This window comes from Cottoperca gobio, chromosome 21 (assembly GCF_900634415.1).
Source record: "Cottoperca gobio chromosome 21, fCotGob3.1, whole genome shotgun sequence".
Lineage (NCBI taxonomy): Eukaryota > Metazoa > Chordata > Actinopteri > Perciformes > Bovichtidae > Cottoperca > Cottoperca gobio.
In genome coordinates, this window is record NC_041375.1 from 23,794,448 (window position 1) to 23,820,045 (window position 25,598).

Genomic DNA, 25,598 nt, shown 5'->3' on the forward strand with positions numbered 1-25,598 from the left:
GTGATGGGGGGGGGGGGTGGGGTTAGTATCCGTGCTCGCGCTGATACACCGGGCTCCATCTGTGCAGACCGGCCGCAGAGTGGGACTCATCTTTTCTCTCTCTTGTGTTGTCGTGAAGCGGAACCGGAGCAAAGCTGGAGCCCGCGGTCCACTGTCCGCCACCGGAGCAGCAGCAGTTCCAGTGGACCGGCACGGAGAGGCAGCCTCCGCCCTGGACCGACGAACTGGCTGAGATGTCCCGGCACATCTACACCCGACACGGGATAGGAGAAGGGATGCAGAAGCCCGTGTTTCAGGTAGGAAAAATAACAAAGCGCGTGAAATCACCGAGGCTCTTTAATTCTTCTTATAGTTATGTTTAAATGCATAATACGTGAATAATAATAATAATAATAATAATAATAATGATGGAGAACAAACAGTGTTATAGGAAATCAATAGCGAACAACACTCACTAAAAGAGCAACATTGATTTTAAAAACACAGATCCTCTCAGACACTGAACTCATCATGCTGCTGATCTGAAGCTGCATATTCCATCATTCCTAATGAGCCCCTGAGGTGTCATCATTAATCACACAGGTCCTGCAGTATGATGAGAATGTGATTAATCAAAGGGAAATTAAATTGGGTTCTTAATTATTCAGCATTTTCTGATGGAACTCCACTCATGATGCACAAGGAGGAAAGGACGAGATAAGAAATAGATATTTTTTAGCGCTGTAGCATCATTTAGTAAACATTGTTGAGCCTCTGCTACTGCATCAGTACTTCTGATGTCAGTGTCCTTAAACGAATGCAGACACCACTGAACGTTTTGCTTCTCCGAGGGATAGGTGATATAACAAGAAGTATTAAAGGGATAGTTAACCACAGTATAAATCTCGTGGAACATACAGTACATCGTCATGTAAAGTTGCATTATTTTAACTATCAATTCATCTGACAATTGATTTTTCAATTAATCTTAATTGTTTAGTCGGTGAAATATATTTAAAAACAAATAAAAAATGGCCATCACAAGATCCCAAGGTAACATTCACTGTCACATATGACGAAGAAAAACACCAAATCCTCACATTTGTAAAGCTGGAACCAGCAAATGTCTGACTTTTCTGTTACTAAATAATCTAAATAGTTGCCGTTTAATTTTCTTTATATCAGTTTATTGGTTAATTGATTAGTTTCAACTCTAAACCCAATAATAGATTAAGTAAATGGCAAACAGCCAATCCCAATGGGAAATTCCAGCTTTACAGCATCACTGTGACATACAAACACATCAGGGAGGTCAGAAAAAAGACAATAAAAGACATTAATTAATAAAATAAGAGCAAATATAAAACCTGAATGAAAACTTGGACAATGCTGTAAATATTAAAATCTTGTACAAGTAGATAATATTAAGAAGAAGCGTGATTGTGCTTAGCTGCATACATTAAAATGAAATGAATTAGATATAAATACAGTGTACTCACTGGTAGAATGATGTTATAATAAAGGGGTACATCATTAATCATTAATAAGAATAAATGCTGAACATTTTAAGTCCCAGCTTCTCAAATGTGAGTACTTTCCTTGTTTTTGTCTAATAATTACAAAGTGTGAACATGCAGTTAATTCAATCTGCTGATGAAGACCCTGTGATGCAGCTGAAAGCTCCAGAAAAAGCCAGGATGTGGAATCTTAAGACGTCACCTGGGAGTTAGGAAATCATTGCTGGATGAAATAAATAAATAAATGCAGTTCCAAGTCTATTTTCCATTTTGGAAGTTGGAAGCATCCACTTACCCCAGATTGTGTGTCACAGCAGGACGCGACGCCTCACATGCAGTGTTAGAAAGGCTGAGGAGTAATAAATGTAATAAAAGCAACAACAACACACAGTGGAGGAGAGCCCTGTGCACCCAAGGTGACCTTGACTAAGTGCGGGAGAGAGTCAGGGATAAGGATGTTGTGTTTGTCCTCACCAGGCGAACAGAGGGACCTACTCCAGACGCAGCCGGCTGAAGAGGTCGGATGGCAGCACCACCTCCACCAGCTTCATCCTCAGACAGGTAGGACGCATCAGCTGCCCCGCCTGGGATTCATCACATATTTAAATAGAACAGTGAAGATCTGAACATGACAATATGTGGAGAAGCTACATGCTAAGTGTTAGCATGATGGTTTAATGTTAATAAGAATTGCTTAAAGGGAAACTTTCCTGCTGCTTTTGTGTCTTTGTGACTAATGAGGACGATGCTTTTAATCGGTTCAGTATTGAGCGAGAGCGCTGCAGCCGGCGCACGGCAACGCTATCCTTTCGGTAATTCCACGCAGTGAAAAATGCCGAAGTTTCCCTTTAAATTTGGTTATTTAACAATATGTAGTGAGATCTTCCAGTGTAAAGACGTGTCTGTTTATGTGGGTCAAAGTATGACAGCGTAGAGCTGAGCCTGCTGTGTCCTAAAATGGCCACCATACATATGATCAACCTTTTGGATCTCGATAACAAAGTGACCTTTCTTATCGCGTCACAGTTAGGACAAACTTCTCCCACCAGTGGAAAGAGGGTTAAAAGAGAGTTTATGGAGCTCCGGGTGATCAGATTCAGATCAGTTTAATTCTAATGTCAAGTGAAGATTTAACAGAAACCATCAGAGGACATGTTTCAAAGAGCTTTTGGACCTGCGCTGTGGTTCAGGGGATCGATGACTTTGATTTGTGCCTGCTCCGCTGCTTAAGAGACATCTATCATTACAGGTTAGCAGACGCTCTCATCCAGAGCGACTATCAGCCGGGGTCAGGCAGGGCCGCTTGAATGCCGTCGCTTCTGACTCCTCTCCATGTCGCTGTACAACAAATTCAAATGGCTGTCCTGTGTTAAGTCCCTCCTGTAGTTCATAACACAGAGAGGGGAGTTGCCCTGGACATCCTGCTAACAAGTTACCAAGGAAACTGAGGCTGCAGACGTCTGTCATTGGCTACCTTTGTCCCAAACGCCCTCTCTATGCACGACCTTGAGCTGCGCCACCATGTGTCTCGCTGAAGAGGTGCTAACAGAAGCACATGACATGTTGTCAAAGCTAATGGCCTGATGTGATTTATGATGCTACGATCGGGTCAGTGTGTGTGTGTGAGATGTTATTGTGTGAGGAGATTTATTGCTGAGGTATTTCAGGTCACATATATATTTCTATTTTATTTTTTGGGGTCAATAGTGGGCTGCTGTGGTCGTCCACCAGTCGGAAGGTCGGCGGTTCGATCTCCAGCCCCTGCAGTCAGCATGTCGACGTGTTCTCGGGCAAGATACTGAGCGCTGACGTGCGCCTTGTATGGAGCCTCTGACTCTGTATGAACGTGGGTCCGTAGCATTCTCGTAAACGCGTTACCTCAGGAACACCTGGAGGGAATTTCTTCAAATTTGGCACAAACGTCCACTTGGACTCAACAATGAACTGACTGTAATTTGGCGGTCAAAGGTTAAAGGTCACTGTGACCAAACCAGGGTTTTTTGGCCGTAACTCAAGAATTCAAATGCTAATTATGTCAACTTCCCCAGTGGGCGGAGCCAGTGATCCTCTAAACCTGTTCAGTAAGACCGGAGGACTATGGAGCAGGTGCTGTCGGAGTCTCATGAATAGTGCAGTGCTCGAGAGTTATTGCTGGCTTTGTGTTCTAATTACTCACCTGTGTATGCACTGTATGTTGGACTTGTTGACTTCTCACATTAATTATTGAGCGCCCAGTGCATGAAGGCGGCACACACTAATTATGTGGAAGAAGGACAAACGAGATGTAGTGGACAGAAATGTGAAGACAAAGACGCAGACGTGTTCAAATAGAGCCTCTTGTTCACTCCCTTTCCTCATCACACGCTCACAGATTTCTTCGACACCCCCGCTGTGGTTTGTGTCATCACCGGTGTGATCGTCATCAGGTGAGAAAAGGAGCAGTGGGCTCTCTTTGATTCCCTCGTGTATCCATAGTAACCGCCGTCCTTCAACAACAGGGGTCAAGCCCAGGAGGTTGATGAGCAAACTGCTCCTCCTCCTCCTCCTCCTCCTCCTTTTCAGCAGAACACACACTTTTCTTTTCACATGAAAGAAGAGAAAATGGACAAAAATGCAGCCTTTGAAGAGAAGTCATTTCTCAGAACATTATAGGATATGTTGCTCCTCCCTTTTTAAACATTTACAGAGTCCTGTTAGCTCTTCATCCTTTACCCACGGCTGTGTTTTGAAATCCTGCTTTTATGGCTCATGGCAACGGCCTGGACAGAAGGTTCAGGTTCATTCATCGAACTCCGGGACGGAGAATCTTTGAGGCTTTAACAGCAAAATTAGGTTCACGTGTTTCATTCAGTGCCTGAAAGTGTGTGTGTGTGTGTGTGTGTGTGTGTGTGTGTGTGTGTGTGTGTGTGTGTGTGTGTGTGTGTGTGTGTGTGTGTGTGTGTGTGTGTGTGTGTGTGTGTGTGAAATATCACTGCAGCGAGAGGAGCGCAGACAAAAGCACAAATACTGAAGTGTCAGTTTACTTTGGTGGGTAACAGCGTTCTGTGTGTGTTTTCAGGGCAGATTGACTTTAAGTATTTGGGTTAAGGTGGTTGAGCATCACTCAGGGTCACAGTCTGCGGGATGTCCTCATACACATCCGTCCATTTAAGGGGAAAAGGAAGTCGAGAAACATTAAAAGAGAGAAATGTAAAGGACAGAATGTATTCTAGTACATATTGTTCAGTGTGAGTCACCAGATGAGTAACAGAGAGGTGCTGATTCTGCCACACGCTGCGCCCGACATGTTTGTCTGCGCACTCGGTGAGCGGTTTCCGGCTCGACCTCTAAAACTCCACAATAAGAGACTTCAGAAAGCAGATGTTTGCTCTCAGGAATAATCCAGAGCTGCAGCGCTGAAGTGGCTCAGAGGACGTTTGGTTGATTTGAACTTGCATGCACACGATGGCTGGTTGTGCGTGCTCTCAGGAGCGTGTCAGCAAAATGCAAGTCACCTTATATGAAGTCAGCAGCAGACTCTAAATAAAGCACATATTTATACTTTTCTGCTGTGCATTCGCTTTAGTAAAAAGTAGGATCTGCATCATCAGCCTGAAGGTGTCTGTGGTATTGTTTCTTCTCCACCAGTCGAGCCGAAGTTTAAAATCTTTGTGTTCTTACTGGGAATGAGCCACGACAAGAAGATAAAAAGAATTGAGCGCGTGTGAAAACAACGTGGACTTAACACAGAATTCGATGAAGCATAATGAAATGAAATCAATGTGTATCAAAGCAGAAGAAGAGGCAGGTGGGGAGGCCAGGCAAGGACTGTTAGAAGTGTACTGCAACTCATTGTTATCAGGTTGTCCAAAAAAGTCGGTTAAGACTCTTCAGTTGATCCAAAATGCAGCGGCACGTGTATTGACTAGAACAAGGAAATGGGATCATATTACTCCTGTATTAGCTGCTCTGCACTGGCTCCCGGTAAAATACAGAATAGAATTCAAAATCCTTCTCCTGACTTACAAATCAATTAAAGGTCAGGCTCCAGCATATCTTAAAGATCTCATAGTACCTTATAAACCAACTAGAGCATTACGCTCCCAGACTGCAGGGTTACTTGTGGTTCCTAGAGTCTCTAAGAGTACAATGGGAGCCAGAGCCTTCAGCTATCAAGCTCCTCTCCAGTGGAACCAGCTTCCAGTTTGTGTTCGGGAGGCAGACACACTCTCCACATTTAAGAGTAGGCTAAAGACTTTCCTTTTTGATAAAGCTTATAGTTAGGGCTGGCTCAGGTTTGCCCTGGATCAGCCCCTAGTTATGCTGCTATAGGCTTAGACTGCCGGGGGACACCTCCCTGCTCTCTTCCTTCTCTCCCTCTCTCTTCTTCTCCCTCTCTTCTTCTCCCTCTCTATCTGTATGCATTTATGTAAATGTATGTTACTAACTCACCATCCGGGGTATCATCCCCGGAGTGTCTGTCTCTCATGTGGCAGGTTGCCACTGATAAAGTTTACGTCAGGATCATGAATCGTGACAGCGCCTGCTGACCTGGTCCTGCTGGACACCGGGAAGCCTTATTGACATTTTCCTGGATTCATCCAAACTTTCTATTTCTTTTTTTTTTTCCAACACAACATAATTTCTGTCAAATGTTGTATTTGTACTATGTTGTTTATCCTGTACACACGACATCTATTGCACGTCTGTCCGTCCTGGGAGAGGGATCCCTCCTCAGTTGCTCTCCCTGAGGTTTCTTCCATTTTTTCCCCTTTAATTTTGGGGTTTCTTTTAGGAAGTTTTTCCTTGTGCGATGCGAGGGTTTAAGGACAGAGGATGTTGTAACCTGTACAGTCTGTAAAGCACACTGAGACAAATGTATAATTTGTGATATTGGGCTATACAAATAAATTTGATTTGATTTGATTAAAAGAAGACGCAACAAAAACAGTCATTTCTCTCTTCAAAAAGCACAAATCTTCAGGTTAACAACAATAACATGATGTAATACTTCCCTCGTGCACCGTGCTGTGTCCCTCTTAATGACAAATAACATCACCAAGATAGTAAATGTAATAGTATTTATTTATCAGTTTACATACTGCTGCAGGTTGGTATTCATAACATTGTGCAAACATTTAACTGTACGTTTGATTTTACATTAGCGTTACTTATTTACACTTCAGCATGGGAAGTTTTCACCTTAGATATTACCCAAAAGATAAATCATATATCAATATATGTCATTCATATGTTATCCATTCATCACGCAGGGTGACCTCTTCCTAATCCAACAATCTGATGCAGATTCCATGTTGACGGCTAAAGGTCGGAGGTCAAGGACATTTTTCAGACTTTGCAGGCTCTTAATCTGAGACACACCGAGTGCTTTTGTTTCCCCGACGAGGTTTATTGATGCATGTTTGAAAATATATAAACTGCTGCACATTTTAAAGGTAGTAAACTATAAATACTGGACACGCAGTGTGTTCTCGTGAGAAACCATCTCAGACCTTTTGCCCTGCAGTTGAGCATGTTGTGCACATTTGGTTCCTCTTCAAACCTTCTTTGTTTGCAAATTGCAAATTGAATGTTGTCCAGTCATGAATTCTTCTGATGCCGACCAGAAAATGACTTTTTAGTTGTCGCAGTAACGCAGCTGTGAACTAAAGAGCTCATCGCCGTCTCTTTGAAAAAGTCTGACACAAAGTCTTATCCCACGTTCACATCCTGTGTCACCGACTTTAATTCCCTTCTGTCTGAACGGCAAATACGAGTTTAACACCCGCAGATTTGAATAAAGTCGGCAAAGCTTCTGATGCCGCGGCTTTCTCCCAGAAATTAAACACAGACATCCCTTTAACCAAAAGTGTTCAGCTTGCTGGCTGCACAGTGATAAGGAAGGGGTTTCTTCACACTGCTAATCCCTCTTATGTAGGTCACATGGCTCAACTTGTTTTGAATGATTTGATGGGGCTCTCACGCTCACGCTGGCACCATGCATGGGTCCGCCCGAACCTGTGTGACCCCTGGAGACCCTCGAACAGGATTACTCATGAAAAGTGCACTTCTGAAGAAAACAATTTGAGTTTTAATACCGTTCAGCTGCCGTGTTATCACTGCTCACCAGTTCTGTATTCTAAAACTAGGAAGGTTACAACAGTGACACAACAAATATATTCAACTTATTCATGCAAACAAACTTGGGTTGCAGCTCATGATTATTTTAATTAGCAATTTATGGATTTTTGTTTTGCTTAATTGGGAGAATATAAAAAAAGCGAGTGAAAATGTAAAAATAAACAAATCTATTTAAAGAAAGGAACGTTTCTGTCAATTTTGATTCACAAATTATGTAAAACCATTAATTGTATATCTAAATATTTCTTAATTAAAACTCTTTTGAAGAAAGATTTATTAATCAAGTTTAAGCAAGTATGAAGTTTTATGATTCTTGACTTGGCTTTACAGGGCTGATGAAGATGCGTCCTCTGATGCAGGTGCACCTGCAGGTACACAGTCTGGCAGTAGAGGGCGCTGCTGCTCTACTTTGTCAAAGAAGCAGCTGAGTCTCAGAAAACCAAAACATATTCTCTTGCAGTTTTCACTTGGATTAGATAATAGAGAATACATCTGCAATAAAGATGATTTATTTATTGGTTTATTGGTTAATTTAAACAATGAACATTTTCACCTGTATTGCTTTAGCTGTAGAAATAAGACGTAGCGATGCAGGGAAATAATAAATATTGTATATTTCAAATGAATTTATAGACAGCGTTTCCAGCATTTTGGTTTGATTAGAATATTTGGCTTTTGATTCACTCAAAGCGATTTAGCAAAGCTTTCAGCAGTATCCCGCAGCCTTTTTTCTGCAGAAGAAGTAACAAAACGTATATGCATCTTTTTTTAGATTCATTTTGTAATGCCAGGGAACAAATGACGAAGAGCTTTGGCCCGGATTGAAAGATATTTCTCGTTAGGATAGTAAAAAAGCAACGGGATTACCTTTCCTCCATTATTCTGTGCATGCATTCAACAGGGACTTCTCTCATGAAATGCGTCAAACCTCAGAGTTAAACTCTGCTTTTCTTCTTTCCCTGCAACAGACACTTGCAGACAGATTTCATGTCCCCTGTAAAGGCTCGGACACTTGTTGTAGTAGAGCATCAGGTCTGCCACCTGTTTGAAGAACCGTCTCTCAGCTGCTATGATTCTGGATGTTTGAATCATACATCAGTCTTTGCAGATTAGTGTTTGGGTTTTAGTGTGAGAGATATTACCTCAAACACACACATCCATGCACAGAATACACACATTTTGCTGCTTAACGCTGCAGACCCCCCACCTCCCTCTCTGCCTCTTCCTTATTCACAGCCACCAATGCTGACTGGAGTCTCCACCAGCCAATCGGTAAGCTGCGTCCCTCCTCTGTCATCAGCCAATGCTGGAGGAAGGGATTGGCTTGTGTGATCCGTGAGCTTGGAACGATGAAATGCCAGGTCTGCTCTGCCTCTGGGGACAACCAGGCTGCCTTACAATAATGGGAACCAACGCTCGCTCGGCTCGGGGGCAATAATATCCAATTCAGCATCAGGAACACAAAGGGCTCCACCTTTTTCCTTCTTCCATCTGCTGCTCTGGTGTGGTCTGTCTGCTCTGTGGTCTCCCTTCATGTGGAGAAAGAGGCTGCTGGTGGGCTCTGTCACTCCCCTGTCCTCATCCTCCACCCTCTCTGGAACAGGTTGATCTTTTACTGCTTCTGTCTATTTTTTGCGCCAAAGAGCTGCTTTTTGGATTCTCACTCCTCCATGTACGATAACTTGTACCAACATGGATTTGAAGACTCTGAGGCGGTGAGTGAGCGGTGGGGCGTCTGACACTTGTAAACCATGCTTTTCTGTTGTGTGTCGTGGCTGCTTGATCCCTTCATAAACACCCACAGAATGCGCTGAGACTCGAGTGGGCTGAGCTCTTCTCTGGGGAGTTCGTAGAGACTGGGGGAAGGGTGTGCAAGCGTGTGTGTATTTGAGAGAGTGTGTGTCTTAGGGATCCTCAGTCAACTGTACAGTTTTGTTTTTTCGAATGATGCTGCCAGCTAGAAACACAGTTCTCCTGAGTGTCTGCAGACTGTATGTGACGTGCTCTGTTTATAAGCCTTGTAGGTATCTGAGTTTATCACATCCCCTGAAAAGACCCACAGCCATAATAATCATAACGATTGCACACTTTGTATCACACTGATGTGCTGCATCCAGCCACGACGTGTACTGCTACAGAAATGTTGCATTCCCCTATCATTAAAGTCTCATCTTTACACACACAGGACAGGCCAACATTATTATTGACGGGCAGAGGGGGCATTCACGGGATACAAATGTGTCGGAGTGGCGGAAAAAATGCTTACAAAGGCAATAAATGTAGGCGCTGCTGCTGTGTGGAGGGGAGGAGGGAATCCCACTGAGCCAGAATCTGTCAAGACCTTTCTGTAGCTCCACCTGACATCCTGGCTGATCAAAGGTGGAGGGATTTCTTTTCCACACCTCCTGTTCTGTCCACAGTGTGAGCAGGGGAGTGTCGGGTCTGTCTGAGCAAAGGGAATCGATTTGATGTGTATTAGCTGATTTCATCTCTCTAGTTCTGTCAACGGTGTGTACCTTTTTATGTTGTCTAAGGAAGTAAAATCACATTGCATGGCCAAAAGTGTGTGTGCAGATATAAAGTACATTGCACATAGTGATTCATCTCATTCCAGAACTATAGACATCAATCTGCTGCTGTTACAGCCTCCGCTCTCCTGGTTTGAGGTTTTTTGCACGAGACGTTGCCACCTGGCTGCAGCGATCTGCTCCCATTCATCCCCCCGAAGAGCTTTAGTGATGTCGGCCGATGAGGCTCACAGTTGGTGTTCCAGTTCATCCAAAAAGTCAGATCTCTGTGCAAGCCAGTCGAGTTCTTCCAAGTGGGAAAACCATTTAACATCATAACTGGATTCACTCATTACCACCAACAAACAGGTTCCATTCACTTTTTTTAAAGTGACTTTCTCCAATTTCTATCAATCAAACGAGTCCAGTCATGTTTCTGTTGACGCAGCAGGTGTGTGGGTCGTCTTCGGCCCACCATCATCGCTTCCACTGAATCCATACGTCTTCATACACAATCAGTGCATCTGTGCTCCACGCTGAACCATATTTAGAGCGGTTTTGGCAGCACTACAGAAGACATCTTTGGGGCTCTCACTGTCCTTGTGCTTTGCTATCAGCACTTGTGATTAGCCGGTGGGTGTCTGGTTCTCTGTTGAGGGACTTCTCAGGCGACAGGCTGGGATCCTCGACCCATCACGACCTGCAGGCTCGCTTGAGTCTCTAGAGTTTTAAACTACTCAGGGACATTGTTTGGCACTCAGACCATAAAAGTAATGTTTTCTGAGATGCCTATGCTTTCCACTGTTGTAGTAAATACTCATCCAGCAAGTACTTTGTACCTAGCATCTATGATAATACAGTGACGTGCGGTGTGGTTCATGGCTGGGGAGGCAGATTTATATGAACCCAACTGAGTAGCTTATTCACCATTTTCTCGACAGCATGAACATTGACTACTGGTTATTTTTCATACCTCATATCGGCATTCTTTATACACACACAGTAAGGTACATGTTTGGCCAAAAAAGAACGTTACATTTATAGCGGCTCAGAGAGGTACATGTATTTGTTCTGCACCCTCCATAGCGTTTTTAGTCTGATGCTTTGATTAATTTTAATACAGACTGCACTATTAACAAAAGAATATTTTATTTAAGGTCAAATGTAGTTTTTAATTTAAATATTGGATTGTTTTCTCTTAGTCAGATCCCATTTTCATTAAAATTATGGTTTTACATTTACTTGTAAAATGTTACATTTTTGGTCGTCAGTCGGAGTAAGAAACTAAACTAAACGGTGCTACAGTGCATGTGACTCTGATGATAGCTAGCAGTAGCTTGTTGGTGCTACAGTGCATGTGACTCTGATGATAGCTAGCAGTAGCTTGTTGGTGCTACAGTGCATGTGACTCTGATGTTAGCTAGCAGTAGCTAGTTGGCGCTACAGTGCATCTGACTCTGATGTTAGCTAGCAGTAGCTTGTTGGTGCTACAGTGCATCTGACTCTGATGTTAGCTAGCAGTAGCTTGTTGGTGCTATAGTGCACCTGACACTGATGATAGCTAGCAGTAGCTTGTTGGTGCTACAGTGCATCTGACTCTGATGTTAGCTAGTAGTAGCTTGTTGGCGCTACAGTGCATGTGACTCTGATGTTAGCTAGCAGTAGCTTGTTGGTGCTATAGTGCACCTGACACTGATGATAGCTAGCAGTAGCTTGTTGGTGCTACAGTGCATCTGACTCTGATGTTAGCTAGTAGTAGCTTGTTGGCGCTACAGTGCATCTGACTCTGATGTTAGCTAGCAGTAGCTTGTTGGCGCTACAGTGCATGTGACTCTGATGATAGCTAGCAGTAGCTTGTTGGTGCTACAGTGCATGTGACTCTGATGTTAGCTAGCAGTAGCTAGTTGGCGCTACAGTGCACCTGACACTGATGATAGCTAGCAGTAGCTTGTTGGTGCTACAGTGCATCTGACTCTGATGTTAGCTAGTAGTAGCTTGTTGGCGCTACAGTGCATCTGACTCTGATGTTAGCTAGCAGTAGCTTGTTGGCGCTACAGTGCATCTGACTCTGATGACCTGTGATAATAACATATGATATTCAATATACTCAATCTGTTTTAATGTTGACACAGAACTCGCTGAATTTTTAAAGGAAAAAACTTTAAGTTGCCCAGAGATGACCCTTAGCAAATGTCAAAAAGGAGATAAGGTAGAAGGCATGCAGCGGTAGAGTGGGGGGACATCAGGATCGTACCATACTGACACAGGTGTTAAATCAAAGAGGAAGGAAAAACAGTCCTGTGATTTATTATAAAACACTGACTCTGTAAAATGAGACGGTGGGAAAATAAATGACCTTTTAGCCTCGTTACCCTCGTAAAGGGTTGGACAACATTGTATAAAGGAGAGCACAGAACGTTAGATTTCAGTTTTACAACCGGCTGTAACCTCGGAGCATCATGAAGTTCTCTTACATTGATGATAACGAATCAGCAGAAAGGCGCAGAGCACGTGAAGAAGAGCCATATCAAACTCCAGGCTCACAGGGAGAATCCTCTCACAGCGAGGATGCTGAGTCTACTCCAGCGCTGGATACCAGTGACACGACGGATGAAGAAGAATTCCAAGAACTGATGCATGACCTATCATACGAGCTACGACTCCATCGGACCAGACGCCGCAAAAGGCTCTTGAACAGAACAGCCACATACATGACAAAGCTTTCGACGCGACACTGGGACAACCTGATAAGCAAGTTGCAAGAGCAGGTGAGAAAGCTCACGATTGGGTTAGATTACCACAGGCAACTTCTGTGGGAGTTGTGTGAAGGGATTATGAAGGACAAACATTGAATTGACAACACTCTGAAATATGCTGACATTGGACTCCCTAAATGTTTACGCCTTTTGCCTGTTGCCCGAGAACCAAAGAGTGACCCAGCACACAAAAGAGGACAGAAAGAAAATAATTCACCAGATTTGTCTTATAGTCGAATGTTTTTACTTAGATTTGTCTTGTAGTCGAATGTTTTTACTTACATTTGTCGTATAGTCAAATGTTTTTACTTAGATTTGTCGTATAGTCAAATGTTTTTACTTAGATGTGTTTTATAGTCAAATGTTTTTGCTTAGATGTGTCGTATAATCCCAAAATCTAATTGAAGCGTGTTCTAAATCAACATATTGTAACAATGTTGCAATTAAGGTACGAGGCGACAAGTTTCATGGTTATAAACTCCAGAACAGAACAGATGTTCTGAATATTGGACTGTGTTTACGAGTAAATACTTTCTTTTTCCTCACTGCATAGAATAAGTAATACTTTGAGTGAATACTATGAATACTATGTTAAGCGCAAAGTCTTAGTTGTACCCTCGGGTGAATAAACTCTATCGTATCTGACTTTGGTCTCCAGTGAAATTCTTTTGAATCTGTTATAACTTTAAGACTACCAGAACTTATTAGATTTAAAGTGTTCGAGGTCCAGAATTCATATCTGAATTGATATGATGATATAATCAACACCAGCTGCATGTGATTGTAGATTTTTGATGGAGAATCCCTGAATCTTTCCAGCTCAGACAAACTTCATTCATACAACTGCTGAAATGTCTCCGCCATGTTGGTCAAAAGTCAAATCCTGTCGATATATTTGCAGATGATACTTCTAAAACAACTAAAAGATGTCAGAGAGTTAAATGTGTTGCCCAAAAGCATTTTAAATGAGCTGTTCACATACTACTCTATCACAATTGTCTAACTAAATGTAGCTATTTTTTGGGCTCATATCCATTTTGTTAAAGACATGAGCCTCAGATCAATACATTACCTTTTCTTGGTGGTGAAAGTTAAAATGTAGACACAACGATGTAACAGTTCTGCACATATGCAGTGTTGATAACTATATGACTCACCTTTACGAAAGCTATTATATAAAATACAAAGCCGGTAAACCTGCTGCACTCACTGATTAGTACTAGTCCTGTGAGTCAGAAGACATTTTGTTCATCAAAATGTATGTGTGAAGTGAATTATAGGCTCCAGTGCCTTATTTGGGCGCAGTTCTTCTCCAACCTTGTCAATGGAGGACACACTGAAGAATGCTTTTAGCCTTTTGGCCTTTCGGCCCGGGTCTGAGGTCAGAGGTCAGTGGAGGCAGAAGGATGGAGATGGGAGAAGCTTTGACGTCTGAACAGATAAGGCTGGAGTGTGGCACGATAGACTCAAGACTGGTCACTTGACACTCTTAGATAATAACTTCACAAACAACTCATTGTCTGTGTGTGTGTGTGTGTGTGTGTGTGTGTGTGTGTGTGTGTGTGTGTGTGTGGGCAGACACAGGAGGCAGACAGAGAAGCGGGGGGAGAGGTTGGTTGGCAGAGTTTGCTTGTGTCTGTGCACATTGAAGTGCTTCGTGCTCTGAACACTTTCGGTTCTTTCCAGTAAAATGAGCTGAAAGACATGAATGAATGTAAAGTGGCAAATGTCAGGATCAGCAATGAAATGAACAAGTTCACTAAGAGTCTTCGTATCCCAGACACTGCAACATATTTACATCTCTAGTTGAGAATAGATGCATGTCTGCACCTGTCATGTGGATTTAGTTATGGCAGTTAAAGTTTTACCAAAGTTGGTAAAATTGCATTGAAATGTTTAGCAGCGTGTTTAACTGGATAAGCAAAAGCAGAACTTTGAACAAAACAACTTCTCAGATATAAGCTTCTGCTGCTTTTCTCTCTTTATATCATTGTACATTTAATATCTTTTAGGTGTTTTAGAGTCAGGGGCTGGAGTTAGGGCGATAACACTACCGATAATACTTTTGATAAATAAAAAGATATAAGTGTTCTCAGTTCTGCCTTTCTGCTGCTGTGCAACAATTTGCTTGTAGAAATAAAGAAATGAAACAATTTAAAACATTCTTTTATTAAACAAATTGAACTGAACATAAAAGGCAGCAATAAGAAAACAGAATTTTCTGCTAATTCTGTGCATAACTCAAACAATCTCTGCGTGCAACATCGCAGTCTCTTAACGTGTTGTAAAAACAACGATATATTGGATTGGAGTGATTTTCTGATTCATTGTTTTAAATAGAGAAACACAAAGCTGTTGCTCGTCTATCGTGTCCAGTGGTTTGTGGGCTTTTATTTTCCTTTCCTCCAGTTATAGATTTAATTTCTAACGAGACATAAATAACAGTTATTTGAATGAAGAAAAATGACCCCTGGCTCTGGACGCATCATTAGCAGAGGCGCCTGGAAGGCATTCATCCTTCTCCGTCCAGCAGGTTGATTTACTCACTTACTGCGCTACAGATCCTCCGTCGCACTTTTCAACATTTATTGTCATTAAACTATTGATATTGCAGTCATGCAAGTGTCTGAGAATGCTTATTGGTTGCGATGGTTCTGGAAGAATAAGGCGCTATCGCAGGAGAAATAAAATGATGATCAGGGCAGAATGTAAACCAATACATCACGCCTCAGTTCTGATGTCAAGCAACCCTTTATAAGCCAGTTCCCTGCTCCCAGGAGCTTCTCCCCGTCGTGTGTGTGCATGTGCACAGTTCTGAAATGATATTCCTCTGTGGTTCTGTTCATCACGTATTGTTTGTACAAAGAAGGCGAGGTAGATGTAGTGCGTGTGCAAGAGTTTATATTGTGTTCTTGTAAAGATTAAAAGAGTGGAAATTATTTGCTTTATTCCTTTAATTTCTGCAATCATTCTCTTGTGCAAAGATCTGTTTTTAATATAATGTATCCTCATATATATGTGAGAAATGTTCATGATGACACTATTTATATTGGCTATTTATAGATCGACACGCTTGCTTGCAAAATCTCATATTTTCTGCTCTTATGCAATGTAGAGATTTAATGAAAGAGGCTCTGTGTCAACACGGCAAACTGTATCTGTCTGCATACTGTCCCCCGTCCCCCCCGTCCTCTGTGGATGAATGCTGTTACTCGGTTGTGTTGGACGGAGTATGTGGCAGCATGCATGGGGGCAACAGACTGTACCATCATCTGTTAGGTAAACATTTCTGCTGAGGCCAAGTTTTACACCCCACTTGGCTGCGTCTGCAGGACTCAAAACGTCCACCAGCTGGCCGTCGGGCGAAACAGAAAGCAAATCCTCCGGACCCGACGAGCTGGAGATGTATCCGCACGAAGCATCTCTTTCAATGCTCACACATGTACACAGCGAGTCACTATGGACGGAGCTACTGCCACCCTTCATGCATTGAGAGAATTCTTCAATTCTACGGCTGATGGGAATGTTGTTCAACCAAAATGTGCACGAAACTGACATTGTGAATTAGTTTGACAGTCCAGATCCAAACACGTGAGTTAAGGCAGAGAGGGAACGCCTCCGTCTCCAGGCCTCAGCAGCCGAGTGGTGACGCTGCAGCCACACACAGACAGATGAACTTTTGACAGCCAAGTTGTCTTGTAGCCTTCGACTTTTTATCAGTGAAGAAGAGTTTGTGTCAAACATAGTGGGTCATTGTTTGGAGATTCATGTCCACAGTCAGTCACATAGTGTTCCGTTTGGGGAACATGAGTCGGACTTCTTGTTGCCTGAAGCACAAATCTGAAGAAAATGTAAAAAGCGGCCAAAAAAGTGATTTCTTCTTATTTCTATAGTATGATAAGAAAATGGCCGTATGTCAAAAACTACAAGGAGCGCAATCAAGTATTTGGTATCTATGAACTCAGGACACATTGATCAACAATATGCACATGTATGCAGTGTAAAAACTAAAAACATTTAATGAACACAATGACCTCTTTTCAAAAGTCCTGACTGCAAAATCAGCAAAAGAGCTGGTTTCTCTCGGGGACTCATATTTAATATCTGTACTTTAGTTGTTTTGTACAGTCTTGTAGCCTTTGACTGTTTATCATCATGTCCACAGTTCGACACATAGTGTTCAGTTTTGGATAAACTAATAGGACGTTTTCTGCAGAAACTCTTTTTGGTGATATTTGGGGTTTTTCAGCCAAATTTCAGCTTAAAACTGAAACTTGATGTTTAAAATCCTGACGATGGTCCTTCTTCTATTTCAGTCCTACTCTTTAGTATATATTTCTTAATACAGTATCTTATAAGATCTCTAACACGTTTTGTCACAATGCATTTCAGCTGTCATTCCAGTTTTCAGCTTTCCCTCCTGACTTCATTTCATGGAGTGAAACAGAACCTGTATGTAGACCAAGGCCGACAGTAAAGAGTTGGATTATTAGTCTGCAGTGTGAGACCAGTGTCACAGTGTTTACACAGAAATGCATCTCTGCAACACACAGTAACATGATATCCAATGCACTGCAGCTGCATCGTCAACATGACACGATGTTGTGGAATAGATTAGTAAAGGAGAGTTCATGTCATGAAAGAAAGAATATTATTGAGAAATGGAAGATGACAGAGACAGACTTCAGAACATATATTTGTCATAAAATGTCACATGCGATCTTTTCACAAGGAAAAGCGACTCAGGTAAAATATGTTGTTGGATCTGGAAAAACAACGACTTTATACCACAAATGTGTTTAAAAAGAAAACATCAACATACGACCGCATGCATATAATCACCAATAAGCAGATACACTGGATTTCTTTATTCTTTTTTTATTTGATGTATCAATAAATGGATCATACACTGTGACTTTGGTCCTCTTTTATATTGAAAAGGAGTCTGTTTTTTAAAGCTGTGCACCTACAGGTGATGTGGCTTAAAATAATAATTACATATTATTTTATTATTGTTATTTAAGAAAAACAAAATGCTTGAAATGCTTTTAAAAAGTAGACTTGAGGACACACTATTTTCTTAATACGCTAAATGTTCTGATCTTCCTACAGCTTGTGTGTTCTGTACTGTTGAGGTGACCCAGAAAAAGCATATTTAACTTTCTTTTTGACACAGTGCATTAACTTCTGTGGGCGTTTGTTCATCTGCTCGTCTGTTTTCACTCATTTGAAGGTGAGTGCCGTTATTGTTATTGTGTGTCGCCCAGTGACGAATGCACCGCTTTGATTGTAGGACATGAAAGTGAAGAAGTCATTAAAATTCATGATCTCATTGATGTATTATGTCATGGTGCATGTCACGGCATTACATCATGCAACATGGCTCCATATCACGGAAGCTTTGTACATGGTACGAAACACTTGGTCACAGATTGTTCAAGCAAATAATACATGTAGGTTTGATGTGGACTTATATGCAACTGTTAATAAATAAAAAAGTAAGCAGTAAAATGTCTTAAATACATCTTTTAAAAGTCTTTAAAAAACATGTGAAGAAGCGTATTCTTCCGCCGTTGCTTTGTAAAACCTCAAAAATAATTGGCAACATCTATTTAGTTAATACGCAGATCTCGATAGCAGAAAGTAAGAGAACAGACAGACAAAGGGCGTGACAGGTGACTGCAGACAGGTGTGCCACAGACACTGTGGGGCCGATGAATCACACGGGATTTTGATGTCAGTGGTGGTAACTGTAGAAGCAGTGGCCATACTCGCTCTCATCTTTCAGCCTCATGTAATGCTGGTGAAAAGGGGAACAAGTGACCCCTGCAGAGGCTGCTGTGTGCTGTGTCTTCTCTGCACCTGTACCACAAAGCGACGATGACCAGTAACTATCTGTGCACGGAGCTCCTTGTTTCTTGCACACATCCAGTGTTGATGCTAATGTCGTGATCGCTCAGCTGTAGTGGAGCGTGAAGTGTTTTGTGTTGCAGAGCGGCAACATCTCACTCCATCCAGATGGAGAACAACAGCTAACTGGACCAGAAAGAGAGGGAAGGAGTGGGAAACGCTGCTGTGATGTGATTTTAGTCCTTGTTTATTCTCACTACTAAGGTTCGCTTATGCTTGATGCATACTACAAGGGATTGTTCTAAAGCCGTATCACACTATAACTGATGCTCTGTGCATGGTGCTTTGTTCTGTGCAGGATTATTGGAAGGAGTCACAGTAGGAGCTCACATCATGGTCAATATCAATGTATAAATACGAAGCTTTAGTATCTAAATATCTCCAGGATTAATAACCTCTAATGAACTCTTCTGATTACAAGGTGACGCTACTTATGAAGGTAAATTAGACTCAGTTTCTGTCAATCCTTTGCTCAAATATAATGAAAATGCAAAAGAAAAATAGATTTTTGATGAATAGTTTACATGCAAAGATTTGTGGGGAAAAAATGGCTCAGATGCACAAAAAGTAGTTCTCTGATGTTGGATGTTACAGGAGCAGTAATACATATGTGCTCTTTATATCCTGACAGTTGTGCACCATAGTGCTAAATATAGAATGGCTACCCCTTTATCATGATGCGTATCGTATCGGCAGATTCATTAAAAGCTTGTGTCTAGGAGTTTAAATGGACTTACTCCTCAAACCTTCTGTAAATACTTCCAGAGGTTCCAGAGCTGCAGCAGATCCTCCAGAGACGTGTCAGGTCCCATCTTTTTCTGTGTGAGGAAGAAAGTCCTGCAACTTCAGCTCTTTTAAGAGAGCTACCAAATCCAGCAACACACCTGTACTCACGTCTAGCTTTTAAATGTAATGTTCTTGCTGTGTGTGTTTTATTGTATCTCCTTTTAGTCTCTTTTAATTGAATTACTCTAATTGGGCCTGAAGCCAGATCTCCCACATGGAGCACAGTGCTGGTCACTCCTCAGAGCCAACATGGCTCAGGTTACTCATGCAGCATCCCTGTGAGCAAATGATAACGTTTGAATATTGTAGTGTTACAGTATGCACTTTAGATTTAAGCTCTTTGGTGATTGATGAGAGTGTGAACGTTTCATAGCAGGAAACATTACGCGACATTAATTATCTCCAAAATCAATACAATGATGCAGAATTTATTGGGAGGACATTTGGTACTGTCAGAAAACATTTGCACATACACTTTAAATAAGTGCCTTTACTAAAATTGCTTCAGTCTAATACATCAACCCTGCAACTACTGTAATGGTACATTTCATAATGTGCTTTTCTAATACTTATAATATGTTTGTTTTCCCCGGCGTAGCAGCCAGGAGCAGCAAGTGTTATCAGGAGGTCGTTCGAGTCTCTTCCCTCTCGGGGGGGAGGAGAGGACGAGGGGTCAGTTGCAGGTTATTAGGGTCATATACTTTATGGCACCCAACCATGGGGGGGTACAGGGCCTGTTGATCTGTACCATATGCTGTTAAGCTTTACGAATCTTCCAAACCTCCCCTGTCTTTGTCTTTTAAATGTATAACACAGCGATACATGTGTTCAGTCTTCCTCACCTGCACTCTGTGTGATGATCGAACCTTCTTTGCAAAGAATAAAGAGCGCGAAGACTATTTCTTTTCTCGGGTATCTTTATTTCAGTGTCCAAAACCCAAAGATATTCAATTGAATATGATATAAAACCGAGAAAAGCAACATTTTCTGACAATTTGAAAAAATCATATATATATATATATATATATATATATATATATATATATATATATATATATATATATATATATATATTAAGTGTTGTGTTTATATTGTCTTATAACAGAAATAATCAAATTCAATTAAATCAAATTAAAAAGGTTAAATCAATAAAAAGATCTGTACACCTGTAAGATACAAATCAGATATAACATAGAACGTAAAACACGTCGGTGCAAGCATCACGTTAAGCTTGAGATCTGCACCTGCTGCCTGCTGTGGAAGCGGTGGATTACTATCGTCCTCAGGAGGTCTGCGTCTCCACAGCAGCTCCCCCCCCCCTCGCTGCAGCCTCGCTGCATGTGATGCCGCGACTGAACTCTCTCTGCTGAGGGGAAACTTGTCTTGTGCGTCCACTTCTGTTTATGTTTGCACATTTCTCTTCTCAGCTAGTCGGTCATAATCTCGCCGTCTCTTTAGTTCTTCCTCTCGACCTGCACAGAATATGTGGGGGGGAGTTTTTACTGCTCCTCTAACGGAGCATCCACTGATTTATAGCTAGTGAGGAAGTGGGGCGAGGAAGAAGATGACTCCACTGATAGTGATGGTATGAGACTGATCTCCACACACACACACACACACACACACACACACACACACACACACACACACACACATACACACATACACACATACACACACACACACTTGTGCACATTTGAGTGTCTTGAGGACGAGCCAGGCAGTTTCTTGTGGGCTACCTGTCAGAAAACATGGGATTGCTTCCCTTCCTAATTAACATGGGACACAATGTGGACAAAAGAAATATCAAACACAGCAACAACTCTCATGTCTGTATGCTAAATATGAAGCTAGAGCCAGCAGCTTAGTTTAACTCGTGGGGGTTATATATGACCTGTTCTTATTGTTTCAGTATGTGTCTTGACTGTTTATGCTGGGATTGATGAGGCAGATCTACTAACAACTAAGTTGTTAAATCTTAACTTGTGTGCGGCGAGTTGAACTCAGCGTTCAGACATGAGAGTCTGACTCCTGGCAAGAAATCCAACATGTAAAACTATTTCTATTATATTTCTATAACAAGCCCAGAAGATGATTCCAACATTACAGCTAGCTGATAGGTGCAACAGGCTTTCAACCCATAGAGGTCAGTGTGTTCCCTTCATTCAAGGGTTAGTGGGGGTTTCTATTAGACTCCAGACAAAGGGCTGAGGGTACCCCCGCTCTGTCTTTCAAATTCACATTTAGTTAAATTACCAAGGTGACGCAATAAACAAGGCAGGGTTTCCTGAGAGTTGTTTTATCTCTGGGTTTGTCTCACCTCCCCCTCATTCATGTGTCTCTGTGGTTTCATTATGTCCTGCATCTATTTGCACTGTGTTGCTTGTAGATGTGTTCAGTTTGGAGTTGGACATATCAAACATTACAGGCTTTTATTGTTGGCTTTTGCCCCTCGGATGTCGAGTTGAATCATTATCACTTAAAGAAAGTTGCATACTGTACTGGTGCTTTCTATCCCTCTTGGTAACGTCTCCCTCCTCTGTGTGCTGTTTGTTTCCTCAGGGCTCAGCTGATTCCTACACAAGCCGACCGTCTGACTCAGACGTGTCCCTGGAGGAGGAGAAGGAGGGCGGCCGGCAGGAGAGGGAGCAGCAGGCCACTGTCCAGCTTGAGAGGGCGAAGGTCAGATTCTCGGGGGAAATATTTACGGCACAACACTGTACTGACATGACGTGTGATTCAGTTTCACTCTGTTCTGCATCTCAAGCTTGTAGAAGTGTCTAAATAGTTACAGAGAACATCCTCAACTTGATCATGTCATGTAGTTTGTGAGGTGTCTGAAGGTCTGTGGATTTACTGTCGCGCTGCAACGATTAGTCACGTGTCCACCAGAAAATACAATCGCAGCTTCACGATATAACATTTCATATTCTGTGAAACTGTATTCATATTGCACATCCCTATTACATATTCATGTCCCTTATCACCGTCGTTACTGTCTTCAGACTAAAGCGGTGGCCTTTGCAGTGAGGACCAACGTGAGCTACTGTGGTGCTCTGGATGAAGAAGTCCCCGTGGCCGGCACCGCCGTCTCCTTCGACGCCAAAGACTTCCTGCACATCAAAGAGGTAAAGTTCAGGCTCATTCATGAGTGAGGTGTATTTTTGGATGAAGGTTTAAGTTAATCCAAGGCTTATGTCTTCAGAAGGTGTTGATTGATAAAGAGTTCACCGGGTGTGATCGTCGTATCTTTAATAACTCTCCTTTGTATCTCTTCGATGGACAGAAGTACAACAATGACTGGTGGATCGGCCGGCTGGTGAAAGAAGGCTCTGACATCGGCTTCATCCCGAGTCCTCTGAAGCTGGAAAACATCCGACTTCAGCAGGAACAGAAGAGAGGACGCTTCCATGGGTGAGACGAGGAGGAGCACAGGGACACCAGGGTTAGGGAGCTGGAGGACTCAGCAGCAGGGATGATGAACAGGGATAAAGACAGTGTGGGGATGAGCGCAGGGATGTGTAACAGCCTGGCAGTGCAGCCGGCAGGTGGACAGGAAGTCAGGTGGATGAAAGCTGTGCGGTCCAACATCTCAGAGGTGTGCCGGGAGCCAACGCAGGATGTTCATGTTCCAATATCCTTGGTAGTTTTAAAAAATCATATTTATTCAACCCAACCTTATCCTGTTTAAAGTCTTATTTGACTAAAAGTCTGGGGATTTTAGTCAGAAAAGTGTGTGTGTGTGTGTGTGTGTGTGTGTGTGTGTGTGTGTGTGTGTGTGTGTGTGTGTGTGTGTGTTTTAGAAAGAGGAGAAAATAAGTTAGAGAGTGATGAAAATAAAGATGCATTCAGTCACACATGATTTAACACAAGCTCAATATATTCTACTTTTATTTAAACTCGTTGTTTTTATTTATTCTCATTTAGCTCAACTTTCCCACAGGGGTTCCCAGTAAATAAATACAACTCAGATACTTCTTTAAGTACGTTATTGACGTGAGAGAAAGTGCAACACGATGACGTGCAGCCTGCAGACAGGCCGTGGTGCTTCACTGGGCTTCTCACTAACACATTTCTCTTTCTGTTCGCTGCCCTCTCTGTAGCAGTAAGTCCAGCGGGAATTCTTCCTCAAGTCTGGGAGAAATGGTGTCGGGCACATTCAAGCCGAACCCCAACTCTGCAGGTTGGTGCCACAGACACGAGTCTTTCTAGATCTGAGAGGAAACGCTGCAGACTCACGGAGGGGATTGTTTGTCTTGGGATCTATATTCATTCAGCTCCTGTGACGTGTCGATGCTTCATAATGTCTGATGTAATTCCATTTACTCGCTGTCCAGTATGCACTTACTCACCAGATATTTCCTTTCTTTTCAGGCAAGCAGAAACAGAAAGTGGTGAGTATATATTTACATATTCCTTTATTTACTTGCTTATTCTATAGAGAAACAAATAAATAATCAAAGCGCTAAAAAGTCATTTTTTTTATATAAAGAAATGAAATAAGTAAATACATTTTACCCATTTTAAATAATTATTCACGTTGTTTTTGGTCACTTTTTAAAACAATTGTAGTCTTTTTATGTTATATGTAGAGCAAACTTGAACAATATGAATGAATGTAGTGGAATTTAATAATAATAAAGATGTGACACAGGTTTGATTGACAGGTCTCTTAATAGTGGGTTAGCAGTAAACGTATTGTTTTAAGTTGGAGGGTCTACACTCCACAGGTTGTGCCTTTCATTTAGATGTCATTGATAAAGTATAACACATAGTTACACTTCATCAGAGTTTAGTTCTCAACAACTAACATGTGCTGCTTATTTGGGAAACTGCTTTCAGCAATTTAAACAAGCATCTGTGTTCGAATAAATACATTAATAAATCCACATGTTTTCTCCTGCAAAATTGCTTTTGAATGAACATCTTCTTAAATTTAACTCCACAAACAAAAAAGCATTTATTTTCATTATCGATTAATCTGCCAATTATTTACTAGATTAATCGATTCATCTGTAAAATGCAAGAGTCCAAGATGATGTGTTCAAGTGTCTATCGACTTGTCATGACCGTCCAAAACCCAAATATATTCACTTTAATATGATATAAACAGAGAAAAAGCAGTGAAATGAAATCTTGACTGTAGCTGTGTGTGTGCCCACCCTTGCAGGCGGAGCACATCCCTCCGTATGACGTGGTTCCCTCCATGAGGCCGGTTGTCCTGGTGGGACCGTCCCTGAAAGGTTACGAGGTAAGGAGGCGCTGCTGCTCCTCCAGCCGTCTGACTCACGGCTGAGACTCTTCATCCTTCTCTGTAGATAACCCTTCCCACGTGACACTGCCATGAGCACGAAGGAGTCTGTACGGATGTTAAGTGACGCTTTAAATGCAAAGCCGACATTATTTGAGATGTTTTTGTTATGACGACTTCTCTTTATGTAATACTTTAAACTGTCGTGTGTGTTTGGTTCAGCCGTCACGAGACCAGTGTGTGTGTCAAGTTGTCATAACAAAGAAATCTTAATCTGAATTTACCAAATGACATGACGGCCGTCACAAACATTTATAAAGACTCCGTCGTGTTCATGTCAGTCTCCTCAACTTTATTGTCATTGTGCAGAGTTCAGGTACAAGCCGATGAAATGCAGTTAGTATCTAACCAGACGTGCAGAAATGTGCTTTATTATATACAGAAGGTGCATCGAGTGATGCTATAAATATGTGCAAACAGGAATGTATGAACAGAATATACATTTGGTTATAAGTACAGTAACAGAATTGAACAGTATAATTCAGTCTGTGCAGATATGAATAGTGCAAATGTCCGTTACGTACGATGACAGGTGATTGCAGGTGATGCTAATGGCGAAGAGTTGAGCAGAGTCACTGCCTCGGGGAAGAAGCTCTTCCTTATCTTGTCAATATTCTTTGTGTGCACGTACGTTTACTTACATTACTGTGTGAGACCAAGAAGTGCACTTTCATAGTGAAGTCTCAGCACAAAGATCGTCGCAGCGCTGATT

At 41.9% G+C, this 25,598-nt stretch overlaps 1 protein-coding gene across 4 annotated transcripts in view; it reads left to right on the forward strand.

The window, feature by feature from the left end:
* The window catches only part of cacnb4a (calcium channel, voltage-dependent, beta 4a subunit), a 33,179-nt gene that overhangs the window by 771 nt on the left and 6,810 nt on the right, over nt 1-25,598 (forward strand). For 2 of the 4 annotated variants that reach the window (XM_029458676.1, XM_029458674.1), the window contains 8 exons: nt 119-296; nt 1,974-2,057; nt 22,138-22,257; nt 22,581-22,703; nt 22,862-22,989; nt 23,679-23,758; nt 23,950-23,969; nt 24,746-24,826. In XM_029458676.1, the coding sequence (XP_029314536.1) occupies nt 234-296; nt 1,974-2,057; nt 22,138-22,257; nt 22,581-22,703; nt 22,862-22,989; nt 23,679-23,758; nt 23,950-23,969; nt 24,746-24,826 (699 nt within the window). In that variant the 5' untranslated portion in view covers nt 119-233. Of the gene's footprint in view, nt 1-118; nt 297-1,973; nt 2,058-8,917; nt 9,332-22,137; nt 22,258-22,580; nt 22,704-22,861; nt 22,990-23,678; nt 23,759-23,949; nt 23,970-24,745; nt 24,827-25,598 lie in introns of those variants that run through there. The other 2 variants (XM_029458675.1, XM_029458677.1) reach the window with 2 other exon arrangements.